Source organism: Ascaphus truei, chromosome 11, assembly GCF_040206685.1.
Source record: "Ascaphus truei isolate aAscTru1 chromosome 11, aAscTru1.hap1, whole genome shotgun sequence".
Classification (NCBI taxonomy): Eukaryota; Metazoa; Chordata; class Amphibia; order Anura; family Ascaphidae; genus Ascaphus; species Ascaphus truei.
Genome location: NC_134493.1, coordinates 19,104,063 through 19,129,400, shown reverse-complemented (window position 1 = coordinate 19,129,400; position 25,338 = coordinate 19,104,063). Strand labels below are relative to the sequence as shown.

General features: G+C 46.9%; 1 protein-coding gene across 1 annotated transcript in view; it reads right to left on the bottom strand.

Moving 5' to 3' along the window:
- Positions 1–25,338, bottom strand: part of ABAT (4-aminobutyrate aminotransferase) — a 142,167-nt gene that overhangs the window by 71,981 nt on the left and 44,848 nt on the right. Inside the window, exon 2 of the mRNA XM_075565310.1 lies at positions 18,293–18,423. Coding sequence (XP_075421425.1) covers positions 18,293–18,362 — 70 coding nt within the window. The 5' untranslated portion in view covers positions 18,363–18,423. The remainder of the gene's footprint in view (positions 1–18,292; positions 18,424–25,338) is intronic.

Sequence of the window (25,338 nt, the reverse complement as noted above, 5' to 3'; positions counted from 1 at the left end):
GAGCCCTTTCAAGTATGGCCCCTGGACAGACACAACGGAGCCGAGCCTAGTAACCATCTGTGCCTTCCAGAGTCTATAACTTAGAAAGCCCTCAGCTCATATACAGGTCAGCAATATCTATACATATTAAACTATTCCCGTTTAATAAAAGATGTGGTGTCCTGTCTGCTGCATGCAACAAGTTGAGAGTTCCTATTCTGGTGTCAGGCATGGAGTGAGTGTATATATTCCCTACAAATCACTAGCCTCATTCCTGGCACACATTAGAAATAAACTTTTAAACACTGCAAATCTGCTCAGCTTCATAACCTTAGCGTGAGCATCTTCCTGAACCCCTACTCTAGGCTCAGGATACCTGGGCATGTACAGTATGGGGGTACCTCTGCTATACTGGGGAGTCCCATGCTATACTAAGGACTCTGTGTATACCTGCAGATATCTTTTAACCCCTTCATACCCATTTACCTTGTCTGGAAGATGCTGCAGCAGGGACTCTGGCAGTGAGTCGTAAGAGCATTTTCAGGGTACAAGATTGGCGGAGTAATGCGCTTAGCAGTATCAGAGGATATCACTCAATCTCCGTATACAACTTTTGGGGTATCCCATAACCCGGAACCCGGCTACATAGACGCATTCTGCAAAGACTTTCTCTGCCAAACTCACCCTGAAACTTACAGCCTAGAAATCTCCCGATCCCAGCATCCCCGGAGAGGAAATAAAATCACATAATTCTTTAATGTCGCAAAATCAGTATACAGTTGCAGTAATACATTTTTGGCATCTGGGTCCCAGAGCTGACACTCTAAGACCCTAACACACGGGTCAGGGTTAACCAAGTGGGCCTGAACTTTATTACAAGCCCAGTTAACCTCTTCACCGCCACAACCATTTAATAAAGGTTTTTTTTCCCATGTGATTTTGATTACATCAGGCAGGGGGGGCCCGAGAAATTTCATGGATGAAAAGGGGGGGGGGGGGGGGGGCTCGGCATAAAAAGTTTGCTCACCCCTGGTTCAGACAATTAAAGGCTCAGATTGGCATGTAGCTTTCTCCATTGAGGCTGAGTCCATGGTGACTCCAGCCGTGCGGAGGCACGCTGAGGCTGAAGGAAACCGGGTGCTTTCCCTGGCCTTAGTTCGCGTGTCGTCCGGGGGCGTGTCGGGGGGCGGGCCAGTGACGGCACGGAGCTGGTTCTCCCTCATTGGGCGAACCGCTCACGTTACCGGCCCTGCGCTCCCGTGAGCGCCAAAACTAAAAAAAAATTAGGTGCTACGCCTCCGCACGCCGGTGGAAGCGTGCACGAGCCCCTGCTAAAGCCGCTCTCATTGTGGCTGCAGGGGCTCACTGCCGAGCGTGAGCACGCCTCAGCACGGGTCAGCGCATAAGCGCGGACCATGGACTCAGCCTTAGAAGAAAATCAAAATACATCTGTTTTGCAGTAGCCTATAAAAATACAGCACTGCAATCTTTAAGCTATGGTGGCTGGGTTGTCCTGCTGCCTCTTTGCAGAAAAACAGCAGCTGGACAGCAGCCAACCATCATCATGCTTGGGGCAAACCAAAGCTATCCATGGCAACAACCATTCATGTCTGTCGTTTGCCGGCGCTTCACTGGGTTTCCTCTTTTCCTGCATCAAACAGCTTTCTTATCCCAAAACGACTGGCATGAGAAAGAATAGGGTGTCATGGTCCGTTAGCAAAGCTTGGGAGAAACGCTATGTTGCTGAAGGGGACAACTGACCACTAAGAATACTCTGCAATAACCTGCGTTTCCCATTTAGTCAGTAAATCTTACAGGATACAGGAATGAAGGACCTTCAGTTTCATTATGAGTAAAACACCACAGTTTGCAGAACTAAAATAATAATAATAATAATAATTGGCAGACAGCCCAAGTCTTCCAGTTGCCTTGACAGCTTCAGGCCTGTCTCTTTCATCAACCTGTAACCTGATCAATCTGGCAGAGTTTGTCCAGCCTATTAGGATTTAAGGGAATGCCCGGTCCTCTAATGGTCCAATACGGGGAAGTAAAAGAAAACTACCACGGAGAGGGAGAAGCAAGTCATGCAGGACAGGATGTCCCATGCATGAAGAGAGTAACATGTAGAGATGGGTGTCACGGGACCCCAGGACTATCACACCAGGGATCAATTCGCCAGACAGAAACACAAGAGTTTATAAAATGTATTTATTGGAAAAAGAAATATCCACAACTGAGTACAAACAGACACACACTCCCAACTGGGGAAAACTGGGGTTATACTATAGTTCTAGGCGCAGGGACCTCCCTAGAGAGATTTTCCCTGATCTTCCCCCTCAGGATGTGCTCTGGACTGGACTCCAGGCCTGGCACCAGCACTGGAATCCTCTCAGCCAAAGCACTCAAACTACAGCTAACAGCAACTAGCAGCTAGCCGCGCGTAGGCTACCTAGGGGGTCTCCCTCCATACCTTCTTATAACCATGGGCATAACAGTTACATTAACAGAGGGTTGAGGCCCGGTGACTGCAATCTAAGGCTACGCTTATAGTGCCGGCGACGGCAGGCTACGGTCGCTGGAAAAATCAAATTGAGATGACTTCCAGCGATCGCGACCAAGCCGTCGCCCGTCACGTCGCGCTTACTATAAGCTTCCTGAGATACATACCGCCGGAGGGCGTGCCGGTAGCAGCTCCGCAGGTTTAAAGCAGCAAAACATGTGACATTTATATCGTTTAAACAAAACATTAAAAATTCAGTTCTGTTGTATTAGATCAGGGGTGCGCAAGCTTGCCCCAGTCTGCACTCCCCCCTGCTCACGCCCCTCCTTAACATGTCTCCGGCATCAAATGACGCCGCGGGGTCATGTGACGGCACGTTGCCGTGGCGACGTGTCACTGGAGACAAGGTAAGTGAAGTTACAGAGGCCTCGCGCTATCCCTTGGCATTTCATTTAAATGCCCTGGGGAAGAGCTCCGGGCCTCTGCAACCGCCACGCTGCCCCTGAAAAATCGCCACCCAGTTTGCGCACCCCTGTATTAGATAATACTTACTGCATTTTTTATTATTTAACTCAATGTAATTTTTTATGAGTTTTATAGCATTCTTTGATTTCTATAGCAGGTTTTAGCCCACCTCCCAAACAGTGCAAGATCTTAGCAACACGTTCCTGTTTATGATAATTTGTCACCAATATTCCCAGCAGTTTGAGCTGCAAACTGCAATAATAGATGATGTCACCTTAGTAATAGGATACATTGTAGCTGCAGTTAGGATAGGTCCCCAGTGGCCGCTGCGGTGTACGCTGTGGCGTGCGCGCCACACAGCACAGCCCTCTATGGGGCAGGCCCCAGTGGCCGTGTGTGTGGACGCGTAAAGCGCTGTGACGCGTACGCTGGCAGGGAAGACAAGAGTTTTGTGTTCCCGTGCCGTGATCATGTGGGCGGCGCGCATCAATGGATGGGGAGATATGCCCTGTCATGGCCGCCCCCCCGTCATCGCTCCCCCTCCCGCGCAAGCTCACGTACAGACCGCCGATCGCAGCTGTAGTCTGTGCATGCGCCGCCATGCCGCCAGGCGCGCGGGCAGCAGTGAGGACTGGGGCTGTAGCCCGACACTGACTGAAGCATCCATTATGTTACTGACACCAACTATCTTTACTCGTGCATAAGAGGAGCACTATCCGACTGCCACATGCTTTACTGATACAAATAAGAAAATAAAGGGGGGCGGGGGACGCGCAGGGGGGTGAGAGATCCTGCTTTAAAGCGCCAGTGTCGCGCGAGCCAATGCACAGCCATGATATTGCCCTTTGCGGCTTCCTACAGGCCCGTGTAAACCTGCAGCCATTAATCGGCACCCCCTACAGAGATGTATCTCGGGAACCAGGGGGTCCCTGGAGCTGAAATTAATGGGGCTCAGCTCAGGAGACCCCCTGCTTCACACCTGCTGGGAATGGGGGGGCATTTGCTCCTTCAACTACCACTCTTCCTCTTCTTTTTGCCGCCTTCTGAGACATGCTGCCCTTAGGCAGTGCCTCGCCTGTGTACTAAGCTGGGCCGTGGCCTGGTTCCACAGATCGGGTTGTAATTAATCCGTTAATGGATTAAACGTCAATCAGGGAATCCGAGCCCCACTGACGGATTTTGAAGAATCCGCGCAGCCTAAAGATGCTGAAATCCGACCACTGATTACACCGTGCGGATGGGATTGCCCGGACACAAACACACACTACAATGTTACATAGCTGCAGTGGTGCTGCCCACAGTAACACTAGTCCTAAAATATGCCTATTTGTGCTACTACTGAACCACTGGAACAATTATTTTATTTCATCCTTTACTAGAAGCTATGCTGCACTGACTGAACTTACACCAACACATTTACTTGAAACATAACATTTAGAATTTATTAATTGAATACAAAATTTACCATCCGATTAGTTTCAATCAACTGGGCCAAACGCCCTTTATGCCAGATAGATCTCTTATGTGAATTTGTTGGTTAAAGTTCAGTCACCGTGGAGGCGCATGCGCGGTGGGAAGGTGAATGGCAGCTTAGAGTGTGAGCTCCATTCCCCCCGGCGCATTATATTGCATAAATAGCAGATAAAAAGCGTTCGTTTGCTTAATCACGACAAGCGCAACATACCTCAACCATCAGAGATGGCTTCGACCAAAACGTTGCGTAGAAAAACGCAACCGGTATCTACCTATTTTAAAAGCAGAGATACAGCTAAGGCCGGGACTCCCGATTCCCCTGCGCAACCACCGGCAGCGGACCCCAAAATGGACATCCCTGCAGAAGATCTGGATGATATGGCGGTGATGCGCCGTAAAGATATGAAGGAGTTCTGCTCCTCCATGAAAAAGTTCTTCAAGTCAGAACTCTGGGCACTAAGAAAGGATGTGGATGCCCTGGGGGAGCGCACCGACACCCTGGAATCTAAGGCAGAGGAGTCTGCCAGCGTCCTATCCCACACACAAGCACAAATGGCCAGCCTCAGAGACCAAGTCAGATCCTTGGAGGACAAGATTGAGGACGGGGAGAACCGCGACCGTCGCTGTAATATTCGCCTGCGAGGGGTGCCGGAATCAATCACAGATCCGGAGGACTTTACCACTAAGTGGTTAGAACATCTGTTCCCCGATCTGGCAGAAAGGGATCTAGTGCTGGACATGTGTCATCGGGCGCTCAGAGGAAGACCCCAGCAGGGGGACCCCCCCAGGGATATTGTTATGAGGTTTCACTGCTACCGGACGAAGGAAGCAACATGCCGCATTGCCAGGGAGATGAAATCAGTGGAATTTGAATATATTACATTTCAAGTGTTCAAAGACTTATCCCCCTCTACCCTGGCAAAAAGGCGGGCAATGGCCCCAATAACTAGAGTTCTCAGGGATAAGGAGGTGCAATATAGGTGGTTGTTCCCGTGTGCTATCCTAGTTATGAAGAACGGCGTTGCACATACACTAAAGCATGTCGAGGATGGGGAGGGATTCCTCCGTAGGGTCCTTGGGTTCCCTTCAAAGTCCCCCTCACCTGGTTGCTGCCAAAGATGGCGCCCCCTCAACCTCATGGCACACAGCTGGGGGCATACGACCTGAAGCCAGAGCTGAAGAAGAATCACCGAGCTCCACATAGACTTTCCTCGACTACACAACAAGATTGCTATCTCCTCCCCCAAACAACCCAGCAAGACCTTAAGGAAAGCCCCAGCCACGAGGAGCCCGTCCGGCGGCCCCCATCGACCCCCTGGCGGGAATCAGGGGATCGGCCACCTCCCGCAGCTCTACTCACGATTTTTGCGAGGCAGCCATCTTCTCCTGCTCCCTCCTCGAGGCGCGCGGGAGCAACTCTGTTCTTCGCGGGCTGATCCGGTGACGTCACTGTCTCCCGTCGGCTTCTCGCGAGACCTTGACCGGGACGCATGCGCGGTGGGACCTGACCGCGACGGCACTGGTGGATGACGCGGTCGGGGACCATGATGTGGGCCGCGAGGCCGGAGCGACCCCGGGGACCCCCCCATGTGGGGTCAGAACACAGCGGCGGGCTGCCGGGGGGCAGCTGTCGGGCCCATCGGGTGACATACCCATAACGGGGGACACGATCACAGAATGTGGCGGCAGAGGGGGCGGGAAAGGGGATTGAGGGAGCGGGAAAACAGCGGGTGAGGGGAATTATATTCATACCCCGGCCTATTTGTAGATAAGGAGTTGGTCACTGCCTGCAGACCATCCCCAAATATGAACTCTTAGCAACATACAGATATATGTATACGCGACATAGTAGCTGGTAGTTCCACTACCACCTTAGCTGCTGATTAATAGACCCCCTAAATGTTAACCACTCACATGTTAACACACAGAAACAACCAAAGGGGTAGAGTCCAGCAAATTGCTACATAGAAGGTGGTCACTCACGCATGGGATATAAAGGAGGCTAAGCAGCCGTACCTCTGATAATAGATAAGAGCAAATTTGCACAAACACCATAGGGGGGCCGATCAATAGGAAATTCCCAGGGGGAGGGGGGCTCCCTACATTCACGCAGAGGGCAAAAGTAGGGGGAACATGGAGAGGGGGAGCTATGGGAGAAGTTCATAGGGTTGAAGTTATGTGGTTTACTGTGTTTGTTGCTAAAGTTATAAGTTATACAGTTGTGTAACAGTTGTGTAACAGTTGTGTAACAGTTGTGTAACAGTTGTGTAACAGGCGTGTAACAGGCGTGTAACAGGCGTGTAACAGGCGTGTAACCGTTGTGTAACAGGCGTATAACAGGTGTATAACAGGTGTATAACAGGTGTACAACTATTGTCTGTTCAAAGGAGATGCGCCGGCGGGAAGTTTCCCTGATCGGCGTGCATGCGTTCTCCGCTACGATCCCTAGAGAGAAGGGATCGCAAACAAGTCCCAGGGAGGCCAGGACCCAGCAGGCAAGGGAGATCCCTTCGTCAGTCTGGGCCAAGCGGCCCACCCCAGGGCGCAAGGGCCACTTCCGGGGGCTCCCGGAGTGGGCTCCTGTCTTCGTGTTTCTAATTGTTTTCTGTACGCTAGTACGTTCTCTGTTTTTTGTTGTGTACCCAAACCCCTCTGTTGTGACCCCTATGTGCTCTACCCGGCCCCTCCTCCCTTCCCCCTCTCCGCCTTCCCCCCCTTCCTCCCCACCCCCCCTTCCTCCCCCTCCGCCCCACCCTCCACGTCCCCCACCTTCCAACCTATAGGGGTGCGTCTTGGAGTGAGCGATCGTCTGGTCCTACACATGGATTCCACGGGTAAGTTAAACACCATAGTGATGCGCGCAGTCACACACCCTAATAGATGACGTTAACATTCATATCCCACAATGTGCCGGGCTTTAACAACCCCACTAAAAAGCAAACTAGCCTATCTCAGACTATAAAAGAAAACATGCTGACGTGCTGCTCCTACAGGAGGCACATTTCAGTAAAACCAACACTCCCAAATATCTGGATAAAGAACTCTCCCAGGTTTTCTCTGCCTCCTCGGAAGTCAAAAAACACGGAGTTGCCATTCTATTCCGAAATAGCATCCCATTCGAAGGTCAGCTAACTAAACGTGACAATGATGGCAGGTATATAATAGTAGGAGCATATATGCTCCTTGCGAAAGGAGTGCAATCTTCTTTGAAAAATTCTTCTGAACCCTAAACTCGGTTGCGCAGGGAAGCGTTGTCTTAGCAGGAGACTTTAATACGGTCCTACAACCTCACATGGATAGATCAAGTGGGGTTAACCTACATAACAAAGGAGCAGGTATATATTTACGCGGGGGCCTCAAAATTAACAAACTAACAGACATTTGGAGGGAGTTGCACCCAGCAGATAGGGACTACACGTTCTTCTCGCACCCACATGGCTCATACAGTAGAATTGATTACTTCGCTGTGTCCGGTCACCTGGTCCCTAAGGTCACCCAAGTGGAGATCCATGATATTTCATGGTCTGACCATGCACCCATAGAGCTAAGGTGCAACAATATTCACACGGCAATACCAGGTATGAACTGGAAACTTAATGAATCGATTCTAAAAATCCCGGAGATCTGTGATACTGTGGGTATAGAGAGAGACCAATTTTTCAAGATAAACGCAGACTCTGTCACCTCACACCTGGTCCTCTGGGAAGCGCATAAAGCGACTCTCCGATGTACACTCAAATATCACAGCTAGACGAAAAAAAGAGAGAGAGAGAGAGAGAGAGACAAAAATTGTCATGCTCCAAAATAAATTACAGGCTCTCTCCTCTAAGCACAAAAATAACCTACAGTATATCCGCAAACCCTACAAGAGGTAAAGGACACTAACATTGAATTAAACATGATGCTGGCCTCCAGGGCTGATAATTCCCTGAGTTGGTCAAAGAGGAAATTTTACGAAAAGGCGAACAGGCCGGATACGATACTGGCTCGCATGCTGAGAGACAGGCCGGATACGATGCTGGCTCGCATGCTGAGAGACAGGCCGGATACGATGCTGGCTCGCATGCTGAGAGACAGGCCGGATACGATGCTGGCTCGCATGCTGAGAGACAGGCCGGATACGATGCTGGCTCGCATGCTGAGAGACAGGCCGGATACGATGCTGGCTCGCATGCTGAGAGACAGGCCGGATACGATGCTGGCTCGCATGCTGAGAGACAGGCCGGATACGATGCTGGCTCGCATGCTGAGAGACAGGCCGGATACGATGCTGGCTCGCATGCTGAGAGACAGGCCGGATACGATGCTGGCTCGCATGCGGAGAGACAGGCCGGATACGATGCTGGCTCGCATGCTGAGAGACAGGCCGGATACGATGCTGGCTCGCATGCTGAGAGACAGGCCGGATACGATGCTGGCTCGCATGCTGAGAGACAGGCCGGATACGATGCTGGCCCGCATGCTGAGAGACAGGCCGGATACGATGCTGGCTCGCATGCTGAGAGACAGGCCGGATACGATGCTGGCTCGCATGCTGAGAGACAGGCCGGATACGATGCTGGCTCGCATGCTGAGAGACAGGCCGGATACGATGCTGGCTCGCATGCTGAGAGACAGGCCGGATACGATGCTGGCTCGCATGCTGAGAGACAGGCCGGATACGATGCTGGCTCGCATGCTGAGAGACAGGCCGGATACGATGCTGGCTCGCATGCTGAGAGACAGGCCGGATACGATGCTGGCTCGCATGCTGAGAGACGGCTCGCATGCTGAGAGACAGGCCGGATACGATGCTGGCTCGCATGCTGAGAGACAGGCCGGATACGATGCTGGCTCGCATGCTGAGAGACAGGCCGGATACGATGCTGGCTCGCATGCTGAGAGACAGGCCGGATACGATGCTGGCTCGCATGCTGAGAGACAGGCCGGATACGATGCTGGCTCGCATGCTGAGAGACAGGCCGGATACGATACTGGCTCGCATGCTGAGAGACAGGCCGGATACGATGCTGGCTCGCATGCTGAGAGACAGGCCGGATACGATGCTGGCTCGCATGCTGAGAGACAGGCCGGATACGATGCTGGCTCGCATGCTGAGAGACAGGCCGGATACGATGCTGGCTCGCATGCTGAGAGACAGGCCGGATACGATGCTGGCTCGCATGCTGAGAGACAGGCCGGATACGATGCTGGCTCGCATGCTGAGAGACAGGCCGGATACGATGCTGGCTCGCATGCTGAGAGACAGGCCGGATACGATGCTGGCTCGCATGCTGAGAGACAGGCCGGATACGATGCTGGCTCGCATGCGGAGAGACAGGCCGGATACGATGCTGGCTCGCATGCTGAGAGACAGGCCGGATACGATGCTGGCTCGCATGCTGAGAGACAGGCCGGATACGATGCTGGCTCGCATGCTGAGAGACAGGCCGGATACGATGCTGGCCCGCATGCTGAGAGACAGGCCGGATACGATGCTGGCTCGCATGCTGAGAGACAGGCCGGATACGATGCTGGCTCGCATGCTGAGAGACAGGCCGGATACGATGCTGGCTCGCATGCTGAGAGACAGGCCGGATACGATGCTGGCTCGCATGCTGAGAGACAGGCCGGATACGATGCTGGCCCGCATGCTGAGAGACAGGCCAGATACGATGCTGGCTCGCATGCTGAGAGACAGGCCGGATACGATGCTGGCTCGCATGCTGAGAGACAGGCCGGATACGATGCTGGCTCGCATGCTGAGAGACAGGCCGGATACGATGCTGGCCCGCATGCTGAGAGACAGGCCGGATACGATGCTGGCTCGCATGCTGAGAGACAGGCCGGATACGATGCTGGCTCGCATGCTGAGTGACAGGCCGGATACGATGCTGGCTCGCATGCTGAGAGACAGGCCGGATACGATGCTGGCTCGCATGCTGAGAGACAGGCCGGATACGATGCTGGCTCGCATGCTGAGAGACAGGCCGGATACGATGCTGGCTCGCATGCTGAGAGACAGGCCGGATACGATGCTGGCTCGCATGCTGAGAGACAGGCCGGATACGATGCTGGCTCGCATGCTGAGAGACAGGCCGGATACGATGCTGGCTCGCATGCTGAGAGACAGGCCGGATACGATGCTGGCTCGCATGCTGAGAGACAGGCCGGATACGATGCTGGCTCGCATGCTGAGAGACAGGCCGGATACGATGCTGGCTCGCATGCTGAGAGACAGGCCGGATACGATGCTGGCTCGCATGCTGAGAGACAGGCCGGATACGATGCTGGCTCGCATGCTGAGAGACAGGCCGGATACGATGCTGGCTCGCATGCTGAGAGACAGGCCGGATACGATGCTGGCCCGCATGCTGAGAGACAGGCCGGATACGATGCTGGCTCGCATGCTGAGAGACAGGCCGGATACGATGCTGGCTCGCATGCTGAGAGACAGGCCGGATACGATGCTGGCTCGCATGCTGAGTGACAGGCCGGATACGATGCTGGCTCGCATGCTGAGAGACAGGCCGGATACGATGCTGGCTCGCATGCTGAGAGACAGGCCGGATACGATGCTGGCTCGCATGCTGAGAGACAGGCCGGATACGATGCTGGCTCGCATGCTGAGAGACAGGCCGGATACGATGCTGGCTCGCATGCTGAGAGACAGGCCGGATACGATGCTGGCTCGCATGCTGAGAGACAGGCCGGATACGATGCTGGCTCGCATGCTGAGAGACAGGCCGGATACGATGCTGGCTCGCATGCTGAGAGACAGGCCGGATACGATGCTGGCTCGCATGCTGAGAGACAGGCCGGATACAATGCTGGCTCGCATGCTGAGAGACAGGCCGGATACGATGCTGGCTCGCATGCTGAGAGACAGGCCGGATACAATGCTGGCTCGCATGCTGAGAGACAGGCCGGATACGATGCTGGCTCGCATGCTGAGAGACAGGCCGGATACGATGCTGGCTCGCATGCTGAGAGACAGGCCGGATACAATGCTGGCTCGCATGCTGAGAGACAGGCCGGATACGATGCTGGCTCGCATGCCGAGAGACAGGCAAACTAAATATAACATCCAAGATTTACGCTTAACTTCTGGTACCCCTACTTCCAACCCCCAGAAGATAGTAGAGGAATTCGGCTCCTTCTATGAGACACTCTATAATGGAGAGAAGTGGCACATAATGCTAAAACGAGCAGTAAGCTAAGAAATGTCCTGGCTAGCTCCAATCTAGTGAGATTGACAGATTCAGATAGAGCATCTCTAAATGCCGACTTCACTTATGAGGAGGTGACACAGGCCATTAAGGAACTCAAACCTTCAAAGGCCCCGGGGCCAGACGGCTTCTCAGGGTTATACTACAAGAAATGTATCAAGTTGCTTGCCCCTAGGTTGCTCCAAGTGTTCAATGCTATTTTAGCAGGAGCCCCCATCCCCAAGGAGATGTTACAGGCGTCTATATCAATAATCCATAAACCAGGGAAAGGCCCGCTGTACTGTAAAAGTTACCGGCCCATATCATTAATTAACACTGATATTAAATTGTACGCTAAATTATTGGCCAATAGACTATGTCTCATCCTACCCAGACTTATACACCCAGATCAGGTCGGAGTTATCAAGGGTCGACAAGCCTGGAACATTTGGGTAACAGTGATCATAACATGGTCTCATTTTAAATAAATTATCAAAAAACAGATTACTTGGGTTCAACAAAGACTTTAAACTTTAGAAAGGCAGATTTTAATAAACTGAGGTCTAATCTAGTAGTAATACAATGGGATGATGTTTTTGCAGGGCAAAATGTAGAAGATAAATGGGCAGTCTTTAAAACATTGTTAGAAAAGCACACTTATCAGTGTATACCCTTGGGTAATAAGTATAAAAGAAATAAGTCAAAACCAATGTGGCTAAATAAACAGGTAGGGGAGGAAATGGACAAGAAGAGGAAGGCGTTTAGATTCTTTAAGTCAGAAGGGACGGAGACATCGTATCAGAATTATAAGGAATGTAACAAAAATTGCAAAAGGGCAATCAAATTAGCAAAAATGGATAATGAAAAAAGGATTGCAATAGAAAGTAAGGTCAACCCTAAAAAGTTCTTTAAGTACCTTAATAACAAAAAAATGAGAAAAGAAAATATAGGACCCTTTCAGTGTGAGATGGGTAAGCAGATTATTGGAGATAAGGAAAAAGCAGAGGTATTAAACAAATTCTTTGCCTCTGTGTTTACCAGGGAAGAATCAAGTTCAATAGTAGCGCCAAAGGAGGAAGCCACAACCTCCATATTAATGAACAATTGGTTAATTGAGGAAGAAGTTCATAAGCGACTTGAAAAAATTTAAGTAAATAAGGCACCTGGCCCCGATGGCATACATCCAAGAGTTCTCAAGGAGTTAAGCTCAGTAATAGCAAAACCATTATATTTAATATTCAAGGACTCAATTTCCACAGGCTCAGTACCACAAGATTGGTGTAAAGCAGATGTGGTGCCTATATTTAAAAAGGGAGCTAGATCACACCCAGGGAATTACAGACCTGTAAGCCTGACTTCAATAGTAGGCAAACTACTTGAAGGTTTAATACGGGATAATATTCAGGAATACCTAATGGAAAACAAAATTATTAGTAATAGTCAGCATGGATTTATGAAAGATAGATCTTGCCAAACTAACCTTATTTGTTTCTTTGAGAAGGTAAGTAGGAATTTAGACCAGGGTAATGCAGTTGATGTGGTCTACTTAGATTTTGCAAAGGCTTTTGATACGGTTTCACACAAGAGGTTGGTGTACAAAATAAAGAAAATTGGACTCAGTAATAATATATGCACCTGGATTGAAAACTGGTTAAAGGACAGACAATAGAGGGTTGTCATAAATGGAACTTTTTCAGGTTGGGCTAAAGTCGTGAGTGGAGTACCTCAAGGATCGGTATTGGGACCCCTGCTTTTTAACTTGTTTATTAATGACCTTGAGGTTGGGATCGAGAGCAAAGTCTCCATCTTTGCTGATGATACTAAATTGTGTAAGGTAATAGAATCAGAGCAGGATGTAATTTCTCTTCAGAAGGACTTGGAGAGACTGGAAACGTGGGCAGGTAAATGGCAAATGAGGTTTAATACAGATAAATGTAAGGTTATGCATTTGGGATGCAAGAATAAAAAGGCGACTTACAAATTAAATGGAGATATATTGGGGGAATCCTTGATGGAGAAGGATTTAGGAGTGCTTGTAGACAGCAGGCTTAGCAATAGTGCCCAATGTCATGCAGTAGCTGCAAAGGCAAACAAGATCTTATCTTGCATCAAACGTGCAATGGATGGAAGGGAAGTAAACATGCCCCTTTACAAAGCATTAGTAAGACCACACCTTGAATATGGAGTACAATTTGACACCAATCCTAAGAAAAGACATTATGGAACTAGAGAGAGTGCAGAGAAGAGCCACCAAATTAATAAAGGGGATGGACATTCTAACTTATGAGGAGAGGCTAGCTAAATTAGATTTATTTACATTAGAAAAGAGGTGTCTAAGAGGGGATATGATAACTATATACAAATATATTCAGGGACAATACAAGGAGCTTTCAAAAGAACTATTCATCCCACGGGCAGTACAAAGGACTCGGGGCCATCCCTTAAGGTTGGAGGAAAGGAAATTTCCCCAGCAACAAAGGAAAGGGTTCTTTACAGTAAGGGCAGTTAAAATGTGGAATTCATTACCCATGGAGACTGTGATGGCAGATACAATAGATTTGTTCAAAAAAAGGTTGGATATCTTTTTAGATGGGAAAGGTATACAGGGATATACCAAATAAGTATACATGGGAAGGATGTTGATCCAGGGATTAATCCGATTGCCAATTCTTGGAGTCAGGAAGGAATTAATTTTTCCCCTTAATGGGGTTTTTTGTTTGCCTTCCTCTGGATCAATAAGTAAGTATAGATATAGAATAAAGTATCTGTTGTCTAAATTTAGCATAGGTTGAACTTGATGGACGTACGTCTTTTTTCAACCTCATCTACTATGTAACTATGCAACTATGTAATACCCGACGATTTATAGATCTGTTAGATTTGGCTAACATTGATACCAATCAAAGTATGTTAAGTCTGGATGCTGAAAAGCCTTTTGATAGTATAGACTGGTCCTATATAAAGGAGACGCTTGCGGCATTTGGCTTTGGAGATCGGGTGAGTGAAGCGATCCTATCGCTGTACTCTAACCCCACCGTCAGGGTTGTACACCAAGGCTAGCCCTCTCTGCCCTTCCAGATCAGGAGTGGTACGAGACAAGGCTGTCCATTATCACCCCTCCTATTTGCCCTCTGTATTGAACCGCTGGCGGCACAAATCAGAGGAAACCCTGACATCTCAGGGTTAAACGCATACTCCCAAATCCATAAAGCGGCCCTGTACGCAGATGACATCCTCTTGACGATCACGAAACCCCTCACTTCCCTACCAAACCTATTCGACCTGCTAGACCGGTTCTCTAAAATCTCCGGCTTCAAAATCAATCAGTCTAAATCTGAGGCTCTCAATGCCAATCTCCCTAGACACACGGAAATATTGTTAAAATTAAACTTCAAATTTCACTGGCAACACAAGTCTATAAAATATCTGGGTGTCCACATCACCAAAAACGTCAAGGATATATACAACGCAAATTATCCCAACCTAATCCGGACCCTTAAATCAGATCTTCAAAAGTGGACATCTAAAAGGATCTCCTGGATAGGAAGAATCCATAGTGTCAAAATGAACTTACTCCCCCGTATCTTATACCTCTTCCAAACTCTCACAGTGCCACTCAGATTGAAGGACCTGCACTCACTTCAATCTGAAATCTCCAAGTTTATATGGGGAGGTAAAAAACCAAGAGTCAGCAAAATCAATATGAAAAGGTCGGTCTCGGCTGGGGGCCTTGCGGTACCCTGCCTGTTATATTACAAAGCGGCACAATTGAGCCAAATTGTACAATGGCAGTCTGACCCGAGATCTAAGAGATGGGTCGAATTAGAGAGCGCAGCCTGTGCGCCTTTAGAACTACGCAGCCTAATCTGTCTCCCCAAAACAGCGCGAAAAGGCGCTAACATGCCGCTATCCTTAATGACCAACTCATTGTCAATCTGGGAGGCCGCAAAAATTAGGCATTCCCTTACAACGATATGCTCTATGATGACACCCCTGTGGAATAATTCCGAGTTCGTGCTGGGTCTTTCGGTCAGTATTACATCAATTTGGAGAAAGAAAGGTTATAATCGGATTAAAGATCTGGAAGGTCACGACAGAAAAATTAAGACATTTGATCACGTCAGATTAGAAAAAGAGAACCCCCACTCAGAATTCTTTAGATACCTCCAGATCAGGGCGTTCTATAACAAATTTGCCCCATACCCCCTATTGACATCCTTTGAAAAGCTCTGTCTGGCAGAGACCGACACAAAGGGACTTACCTCGCAGCTATACAGCGAAGTGATCAGTACTAGCGAACAAGTTAATGGGATACCCTCATTTAGATCACAATGGGAAGCAGATATCGGAGAATGTCTGGAGGACGAGGACTGGAGTGCTATTTTCCTAGCTACAGTGAAGAGTTCCATATGTACCACCCTCAAGGAGAACGCATATAAGGTCCTGATGCGATGGTACCTTACCCCACTGAAATTATCCAGGTTCGTGCCAGGATCCTCCCCGCTGTGCCCCCGCCAGTGTGGAGGATCAGCAGACCTGTTACATATTCTGTGGTCTTGCCCGCGGATCTCCCCATTCTGGGAGACAATTAGACTTTGGATACAGAGACTCTTTGATCTCACTATTCCCCCGGATCCATGGCTGTTTCTCTTGAACATACCACTAGCGGGTCTCTCTAAAGCTCACAATAAACTTATTGCTCACTTTGCGCTTGCAACGCGGTGTGAGATCGCAGCACTATGGAAAAGCTCAGACATACCAATCATCCCAAAAATTCGGAATCGCATTTGGTTTAGTTGCCAGATGGAAAAGTTAATGAGTCTGGTTAATGACACTGGCGACAATTTTCTAAAAGTCTGGACGCCTTGGCTGGCACAGACAGATATCCCAGGGATAGAAAGGACATCAATTTGGCTATGATAGTAAACAGGTCCGTTCTCCTTGGGAGAGGCGATGTGCACTCATGCTATGTACCTGGCGCCCATAATTTAGACATGAAACATATGGTCATATAGAGAAGAAACAAGGGTTCTATAAACATAGATGGGCCGCTCGACAGCTCTGAGATACACTCACGCTCACTAGCACCCCCCTCCCCCCGCCCCTTATTTGCCCCCCCCCTCCTCCCCTTACACCCCCTTTCTCCCTCCCTTTCATTACCTCTTGGCTCAATGTTTGTCCACCGGTTTGTCCGTCTGTCTGGTTGTTTGTCTGTCGGTCTTTATATTTGTCTGTCTACTCGTTTAGTTGTCTACCTGTCGGTGAATATATGTCGTCTGGTTGGTTCGCTTATCCGCCTGTTTGTCTGTTGGTCTGTTAGTGAGTCAATAACTGAACTTGTGCGTCTTGTCCCCTCGGTTAGAAAGTTGCTTCGGCACCGTTATGTTAACTCGGGAAGGCTGGCCTTGTCTTAGTGCGCCTCTAGGCTCACCAGATTGGCTACAGTCTGAAGTTCTGTTACACTATTATCAATATCATTATGTTTACCGTTACAATGAGGATTACCACGACAAAATGTACCTTTTAATGTATTGTAATTCATGCTGTTATAAACCAATAAAACTTTAGTTACAAAAAAAAAAGTTCAGTCACAGTTCAGCTTGTATCTGCTTTGTGCGCAATGTTATGATGAGAGCAGTCGCAGTGCAGCTTGTATCTGCTTTGTGCGCAATGTTATGATGTGAGCAGTCGCAGTGCAGGCAGAAGCGATACATTGTCCTGTTCTTTAGTCGCAGTACTGACAGTGGTTTCTACAAGACTACGTCATGGCAGAAATACACATCATATGACCTATATAAAAGAGTACTGTCACCGGTCAAAATGGTTTAATACAATAACACACACTGTACTTATGCTCAAGTATACATACAGTATGTAATACTACTTACTACTACTAATAACAACATTCCAGCATATTCACACCTGGACTATAAAACATTGCTTGCTAGTAGTAAAGCACGAAATTCCAGTAAGAATCCTTGTGACCTTTATGTAAGTAACTTAGAACACACGCTATTTAGAGAAGCCACACTCTGCCCATATTTACGAAGCTGTGCTTTACAACGAAACACCTTGCAGCCCCTGCAGACACCTTATGACCCATTTAAGGAAACGGATGGAAACGTATCTCAAGGCAGGGGTACGCAAAATGGGGGGGCGTGCCCCCCGAGATATTTTGGGGGGGCCCAGCTGTTACAGTGGCCATTTAAATTAAATGCCGGGGATCACGTGAGGAATCTGTAACTTGACTTACCTTGGCTTCCAGCGACACGTAGGGGGGAGGGGGGAAGCAGGCAGGGGGGCGCAGGGAGGAAAGTTTGCGCTCCCCTGCCTTGGCATAGCACCCCTTAGAAGAGGGGTGTGCAAACTCCTGGGGCTGCGCCCCTCTGCCTGCTCTCCCCCAGTGCTCGCACCTCCTCCTTACCTGTGTGCCGGCAGAGGCATCATTTGATGCGTTGCCCGAAGCCGGCTGAATCACGGAATGCGAGTTACAGAGGCCCCGCGCCCCCCCCCCCCCCCCCTGCGGAAGAGCGCAGGCCTCTGTAACCGCTGCGTCACTCTGTTTGCGCACCCACTGTACAATATTGTATTCAGTGTGCCATATTGACCAATTATGAGGTATTTACCAATTATCACACATCTGTATTTCTCATCTAATGCGATCAAATTAATTATAGTCATTACTTACGCGGCCCAAATAACCGGGAGTTTTGCTGCAGCGCGGACGCCAGCTGTCGTGTGAGCAGCATAGAGGCCATTTTCCTGTAATCTGAAAACCTTCCGGCAGAGCTCAGCAGCTGCTCCCGTGCCCAACACTTGCTGTGAAAACAAAATCATGTTAGTGGTTCAGATTGAAACATCGGATCATTTCACAGCACATACTGTACTTCCTTTTTTGTTTTTACTTTGCAACGTGCCATATTTAGTAAGCCGTGCTTTGCCACAGAGCACCTCCCAGAACCAGCAGACACGTTACCACCCATTCATTTGAATGCGCTCTGAGGCGTCTCTTTCGGGAACAGGAACGTCATTATCTTATGGCATACCATGGTCTGTTAAATACTGTACTACTAAGCGATGCTATCCAACAAAACAGTCCTGCCGCAGAACACATTATCTCCATTATCTGCTTCACAAAATTGCACCCCACAATACTTTGCATAGCGCTATTATGCAAGGCATTGTGGGAAACATCTTCCAAAAACCGCAGGACAGCCATCTTTCTACACATGCTGTTCTTGCGCAGGCAAAAAATAAAACAACTACAATTCTTGCCACTCATCTCCCCTCATTTGTCACGTTTCCCACACGAGTGGATTATATACAGTAGCATTGTTCATGTGACCTTATTGTTTAATGTTCAGGGCACACAGAATCTCTCCTGTTTGGTGACAGCTTGTGCGTAGCAGAGGGAACAATGAATGGTGCAGTCATTTCAATTAAAAGAAGGAAAAATACTAAGAGCAAGGATTTATAGAGCAATCGCAGGGCGACCGTTTCATGGGCTGGTTCCTATCCATCAATATTTTTACTCGCATGGATAACACAGTATTTAACAAGGGGATGGATGGAAAATCTGGGCGGATTCAATTACAGACCAGTGACATGTTTAGTCATGGTTGTAAGCCACAAAATTGTACGTATTTGTTTAAAAGTTGTAATCTTCCAATATATATATATATATATATATATATATATATATATATATATATATATTTTTTTTTTAAAGGATTTTAATTGAATAAATAATTCTGAATCAACACTAAATATCCACACTGTAGTTGGGCAGCAGCCCCCCCGCCCCCCCTCCAAACTGAAGTAATTAAAGTAAAAATACTTATTTTATTGCTGCCTTTTAGCCGGTTTATCACAAATTCTCAGCAGAATTTACAAAGGGTGGGATTGCCCAAAAAACTGCAGCTAAACGACTCTGCTAAATACATGTTTCATGTTATTATTTTTGCAGGGTGAGGCGAGCATATTGCTGTTTTAATTATCTTCCAATGTATTCATGCTCCCCTGCAAGAAGTTGGAAAGCAGTTCTCCCTCTGATCAGGATAATTTAAGCTCCATTTATATGAATCCATCTTAAAACCTAAACAGGGTTAGTCTAGATGCAAAGAAGCAGCAGACTCTTCCCAATGTTTATGGAGGAATGTGCATGGCAAGGAGCCCAGTTTGTAGCTTTGGGAAAACATTTGTCTGCACTGCTCAAGAACTTGCACTCACCATCGGCATTTTCTTATGCACAGGGGCTCAGATCCACCAACTACACCATTAGGCTTACAGACAACACAGGAACAATGGGGTTTACAGACAACACAGGAACAATGGGGTTTACAGACAACACAGGAACAATGGGGTTTACAGACAACACAGGAACAATGGGGTTTACAGACAACACAGGAACAATGGGGCTTACAGACATCACAGGAACAATGGGGCTTACAGACAACACAGGAACAATGGGGTTTACAGACAACACAGGAACAATGGGGTTTACAGACAACACAGGAACAATGGGGCTTACAGACAACACAGGAACAATGGGGCGTACAGACAACACAGGAACAATGGGGCTTACAGACAACACAGGAACAATGGGGTTTACAGACAACACAGGAACAATGGGGCGTACAGGCAACACAGGAACAATGGGGCTTACAGGCAACACAGGAACAATGGGGCTTACAGACAACACAGGAACAATGGGGTTTACAGGCAACACAGGAACAATGGGGCTTACAGACAACACAGGAACAATGGGGCTTACAGACAACACAGGAACAATGGGGCTTACAGACAACACAGGAACAATGGGGCTTACAGACATCACAGGAACAATGGTTTGAATTGGTACTACAATATATTGTAATATGAAAAAAAAATTAAACAAGAGAGTCTCAGTGTGACTGGATTCAACTCTTTTATTGCTGAACCAGCTTGAAGCCTGAAGAAAGGGCACGGACCCGGAGATTTTGGCATGTTTGTGACAGAGAGCAGTAGATTTCTAGATTCGGTCTATTTTGTAAAAATATTCCCAAAAAACTAAATAAAAACTATTCTGCACTAAAAAGAGAGTTGAATCCAGCTGAGACTGCTAGTCTTTTTTTCTCATTTGTTTTACTTTTCAATATATTTAAGTGCAGATTCACACCATTGTTCTTCCTGCAATAGTGTTTGGAACAGCACAGTGCAATAATACATTGAAACAAACTGTACTACAAACGCAAGTAAATGGTTTGTTTTCTCCTGAAAGGAAATTGGGACTTCTCCGGAGTTTGCACCTGACAAATAATAGAATTTAAAAACAGATCTGTAGTTTATGGGCAAGAAGTACAGGCAGTCCTCGGTTATCCGACACAATGTGTTACTGAAATTGGTGTCGGATAGCGAAGCGTTGTAAAGTGAATCACATTTTCCCATAGAAACACTGTTTAAATGAAGGGTTCCGTTCCTGAAGGCATTTTTAACACTAAAATACACCAAATATTTTACACAGGCAATAAGATATACAGCACACATAAATTATGATGTCAAAATTCTATATATTGAATCCAGAACTGTATAATAAAACAGTTAGACATGTAAAAAGGCATAAATACACCACTAAACCTTCACACAGACTGATCTGGATGATTTCCCTGACTGCAGCCTTCTGACTGACATAATGTTGCAATTTTGCAAAGCGTCGGATAAGCCATTTTGGCGTCGTAAAACCGCCCTTATGGATGCATTGGACAGCGTCGGATAAGCCATTCGTCGTAAAACGAGGACTTACTGTAAAGTGACACACTCAGTGCTCATTTGTATGTCATTACCCAGAATCCCTGGCTGCAGTGGAAGCAATGTGTAACGGGGAAAGAAAGGCTTGCAGACATATCTGAGACATGTGAATGTGGTCACAAGTGGTATTTTTATTTGCTGTACTCGGCAGTGTAGGGCATAAAGTATCCCTGTGATTCACTATACTTCTTGCCTGAGACTGTAATCTATCAGGAAGAAGCTGAGACTCTCCTGCAGAGGTTCCTCCCCACAACCCTGGGGATCTGCAAGAGATGGAGGCGCTGTTACCGTGAGTACAGATCAGTTCTACCTCAGAAGCCTGTCCTGTCATCCCCTATAACACCATGCGGGAGACTCAGGGCCCCCTGTAACCAGCAGGTTTGCATCACACCAAGATGAGTAACTAGCACAAGTTTCCCCATGATAGACCCTATATGAGATTTTTTTTGGGGGGGGGGGGAAGAGAAACAGGGTTACGCCACTATAACTTTTTTAATATGTAGTTTTCGGGTGGAAGGCATACTTGTCTTATTTTATTGTACTTTAGTGAATTCATTCAATGCTTCATTTAAAAAAATAAAACAGAAATGAGAAAAATGTACATTTATGGAAATTTGACAAATTTGAAGATCAAGAATTATGGCTAAATAACCAAATAATGTTGCTGCTTCTTCCCTCTTAACTGTTCCACGCTGTAATCTTAAAAATGCATTAAGATCCCATACCACAGGGGGGCGCAAACTTTTTTCAATATGCCCCCTGCCAGCGGTTCCCCACGCCCCTCCTCCTCCCCCGCTCCGGCATCATGACGTCATGTTGCCATAACAACGTGACGTAACGTGACCTTGCAGCGTCATTTGCCGCCACGTTGCCATGGCGACGCGTGTAAGAAGCCGCTGGAGCCGAGGTAAGTGCAGTTTACAGAGGCCCTGCAGCTCCCCGGCACTTTATTTAAGTGCCTTTGGGAAGTGAGCGGAGCCTCTGTAAACCCCGCCCCCCAGTTTGCGCACCGCTGCCATACCAGGTCCCGAAAAATCCATCCCCATAGTCTGTTTGTATTTACAAATTCAAAATAAAAGCCAAACCTTCATTTTCTTTTAAGAATTGTACAGAACACATTGTGCATATGATAAGATTACATACGGCAAAAGGCACAGTTTTGAGATCTGCTGCCAATTCTCCTCCCTGTTAATGAAAAACAGGCAGGAGACATTCAGCTGATCAGACATGGAAAATATTAACCAGGCAATCCAAGGTGGCGGATTTTTTGCGAATATATGTTTCCCCAAAAAGTGATACTAGGCGGCGCTTTCACACAACATACAAGTGATTATTAGATTGAATTTTAATCAACTGATAAGTGAACTGATAAATGTTTAGGTGTATATTGCTCAAAAAACCTCTGGTGAGGACAAGATACCCCCATATTTTCTTAAACAGTACACACTATATATTTTCTTTTTCCTTTTGGGTGATCCTGCTCCTTCTGGATTTTGTGGAGAATATATATTTCAAGCATGGGGTCCCCAGAGCTGAACCCCGTTAATTTAGCTCCATGCTTCCAGATACCCAATATGTCCGCTTTTCAGATATTTTCTGGCCTGTGGGCCAATAGGAAGCCATGACATCATCGGTACAGCTTCCTATTGGCGTATATGACTCGGGAGCTTTAGGCCACGATTATGGTGGCCGGGTCCGCGACATCGCGCGCCGCGAGTACAAATATGTGTTCCTCAATGAGGCTGCCCATAGTGCGAGCTATCGCACAGACGATTTTTCAAAATCCAAAATCAATTTTTTTTTTTTCACGCAATGGCTGCGTCACGTAAGCGATTCAGCCAATGAGGGGGAACCAGCCTGGTGACGCGTCTGCCACGTCTCCCCATCGACTCCAGCCTCAGTGCATGTTTCGCACGCGCGTGATGTCCCGCGCTCGGTCGGGTGCCCGCCACAACTATAATCGTGGCCTGAAACTTGAAGGCCCTGCTTGCCGATCCAGAGCAGCTACTGGCACGTAGTTCGGCGATAAGTACCTCAGGAAGTAGGGGGTCCCCAGAGCTGAAATGAATGGGATTCAACTCGAGACCGCCTGGTAAAATAAATACATACAATTTTATTATATATAAATTGTCGTCTTGGATTGCTCCTTTAAAAGACAAAAAAAGAGTCATTTATCAAAATCTCTCGGCTATAAAACAGCATCAGATTATACAAATGTAACAGATCTTATCATACCATCATCTTTTTAAGTCACAATATGTATTTGTGTTTTGCTGCCGTTGTTGAAATTATTTATTTATAAAATATTTTACCAGGAAGTAATACACGGAGAGTTACCTCTCGTTTTCAAATATGTCCTGGGCAGAGTTAAGACAAATAGTACATGGTTACAAATACAGTTACATAAATGAACAGGGTATACATTATGAACAAAAAACAAACAAAAGAGCACGCTCCATAGCACGTAACTGAGTAAAAAATAAGGTACATTTATTTAAAAAATCAGCAACCCATAAGAATGTGCACTTACAGGATTTTAAACAGAACCATTCGTGGGAGAGAAATCTCTATTATGGTCATCTGCGGTGGTAGGGTGAGTCCCAGGTTTGCAGAGTGGATGTAAACAGCCCAGGTTCACCATGAACTCCTATCCCAAATTGGCAGCAAGATAAAAAGGCATCCAATGCCTGCACGTCCTTTGCTCCCTCATACAATGGTTGCCAACACTTGAAATAACCGCCAGCCGGAGCGCAGGGAAGCCAGGGACTCCAAATACACCAACACGAACGCGATGACGTCACAGCTCTACGCGTTTCGTCACACTGCGGCGACTTCGTCAGGAGTTTTGTGATTGCCAAGGACAGCCAATTAAATAGGCTGGATCAAGTAAACCTATTTTCACATTGGTACTAAGTTTCACCACAAATCGTATAACTCTAAAATTACTATAAATATCAACATTACAATGAATAACAAAAAAACATCAATAATTATGTTGTTCACATCATACAATGAAAATAGCTAAAACTAAACAATTTAATTATGTATAAACTGAACTAACACAATGACATGTTAGAGAAAGCTGTCCCACTATTATCAATCTAAGTTTCATCAAATATGGAAGAAAATATATATATACCAAATTAAAATTAAAGCATAAACCTATCATTTTAGTTTCAAAAGATATTAATAAATCAATATATTAATTAGAATATAATAATATAAATATATAAACAACCAAGTACCACTACACCATATAAAAATATGATAGAAAAATCTAAATAAAATTGAAAGAATATATTAAAATCAACCTATTTAATTCCTTGTGTGATGAGAACAACATTCACAAAACAATCTTTACATTATATGTACTAACAAAAATTATTAAATTGATAATTAACATAGTGCATTAATTAAAATGATATCTAATTACATATAATAACAACAATTGTTACATTAAAAAATAACTAAAATTATAAAAAGATAAAGGAAAAAACTGGATTAACTATTAAATAACACCTACTTTAAGGAAATATCATATAATAAAGAGGAATCCCCTCCAAAAACACAGAGCCCCATCCTAGGATAGGGGGAGAGGAACCGAATTAGCAACCAGAGCAGCAAGGCAGAGAACAGCAAGGCAGGAAACTAAACCAGTGTGCTAGTATCCAAGCACTCATTAAGACCCCTGGGAGAAAGTGTACCAAGTGAGTATATCCAAAAAGACTCTCATACATAGTGTCTTAAATCTATCTCCCCCTAATAGGGTACTTGGAATACTCTCAATACCCGTAATTACAAGTACCTTGGGATCCTTTTGGTGTACTTGGGAAAAATGTCGAGGAACACTGTGTGCCAGCACTCCCTTAATGATGGAACGTCTGTGTTCCAGGAATCTGACACACACTGCTCTTTTGGTGCGACCCACATATTGCAATTGACATGGAC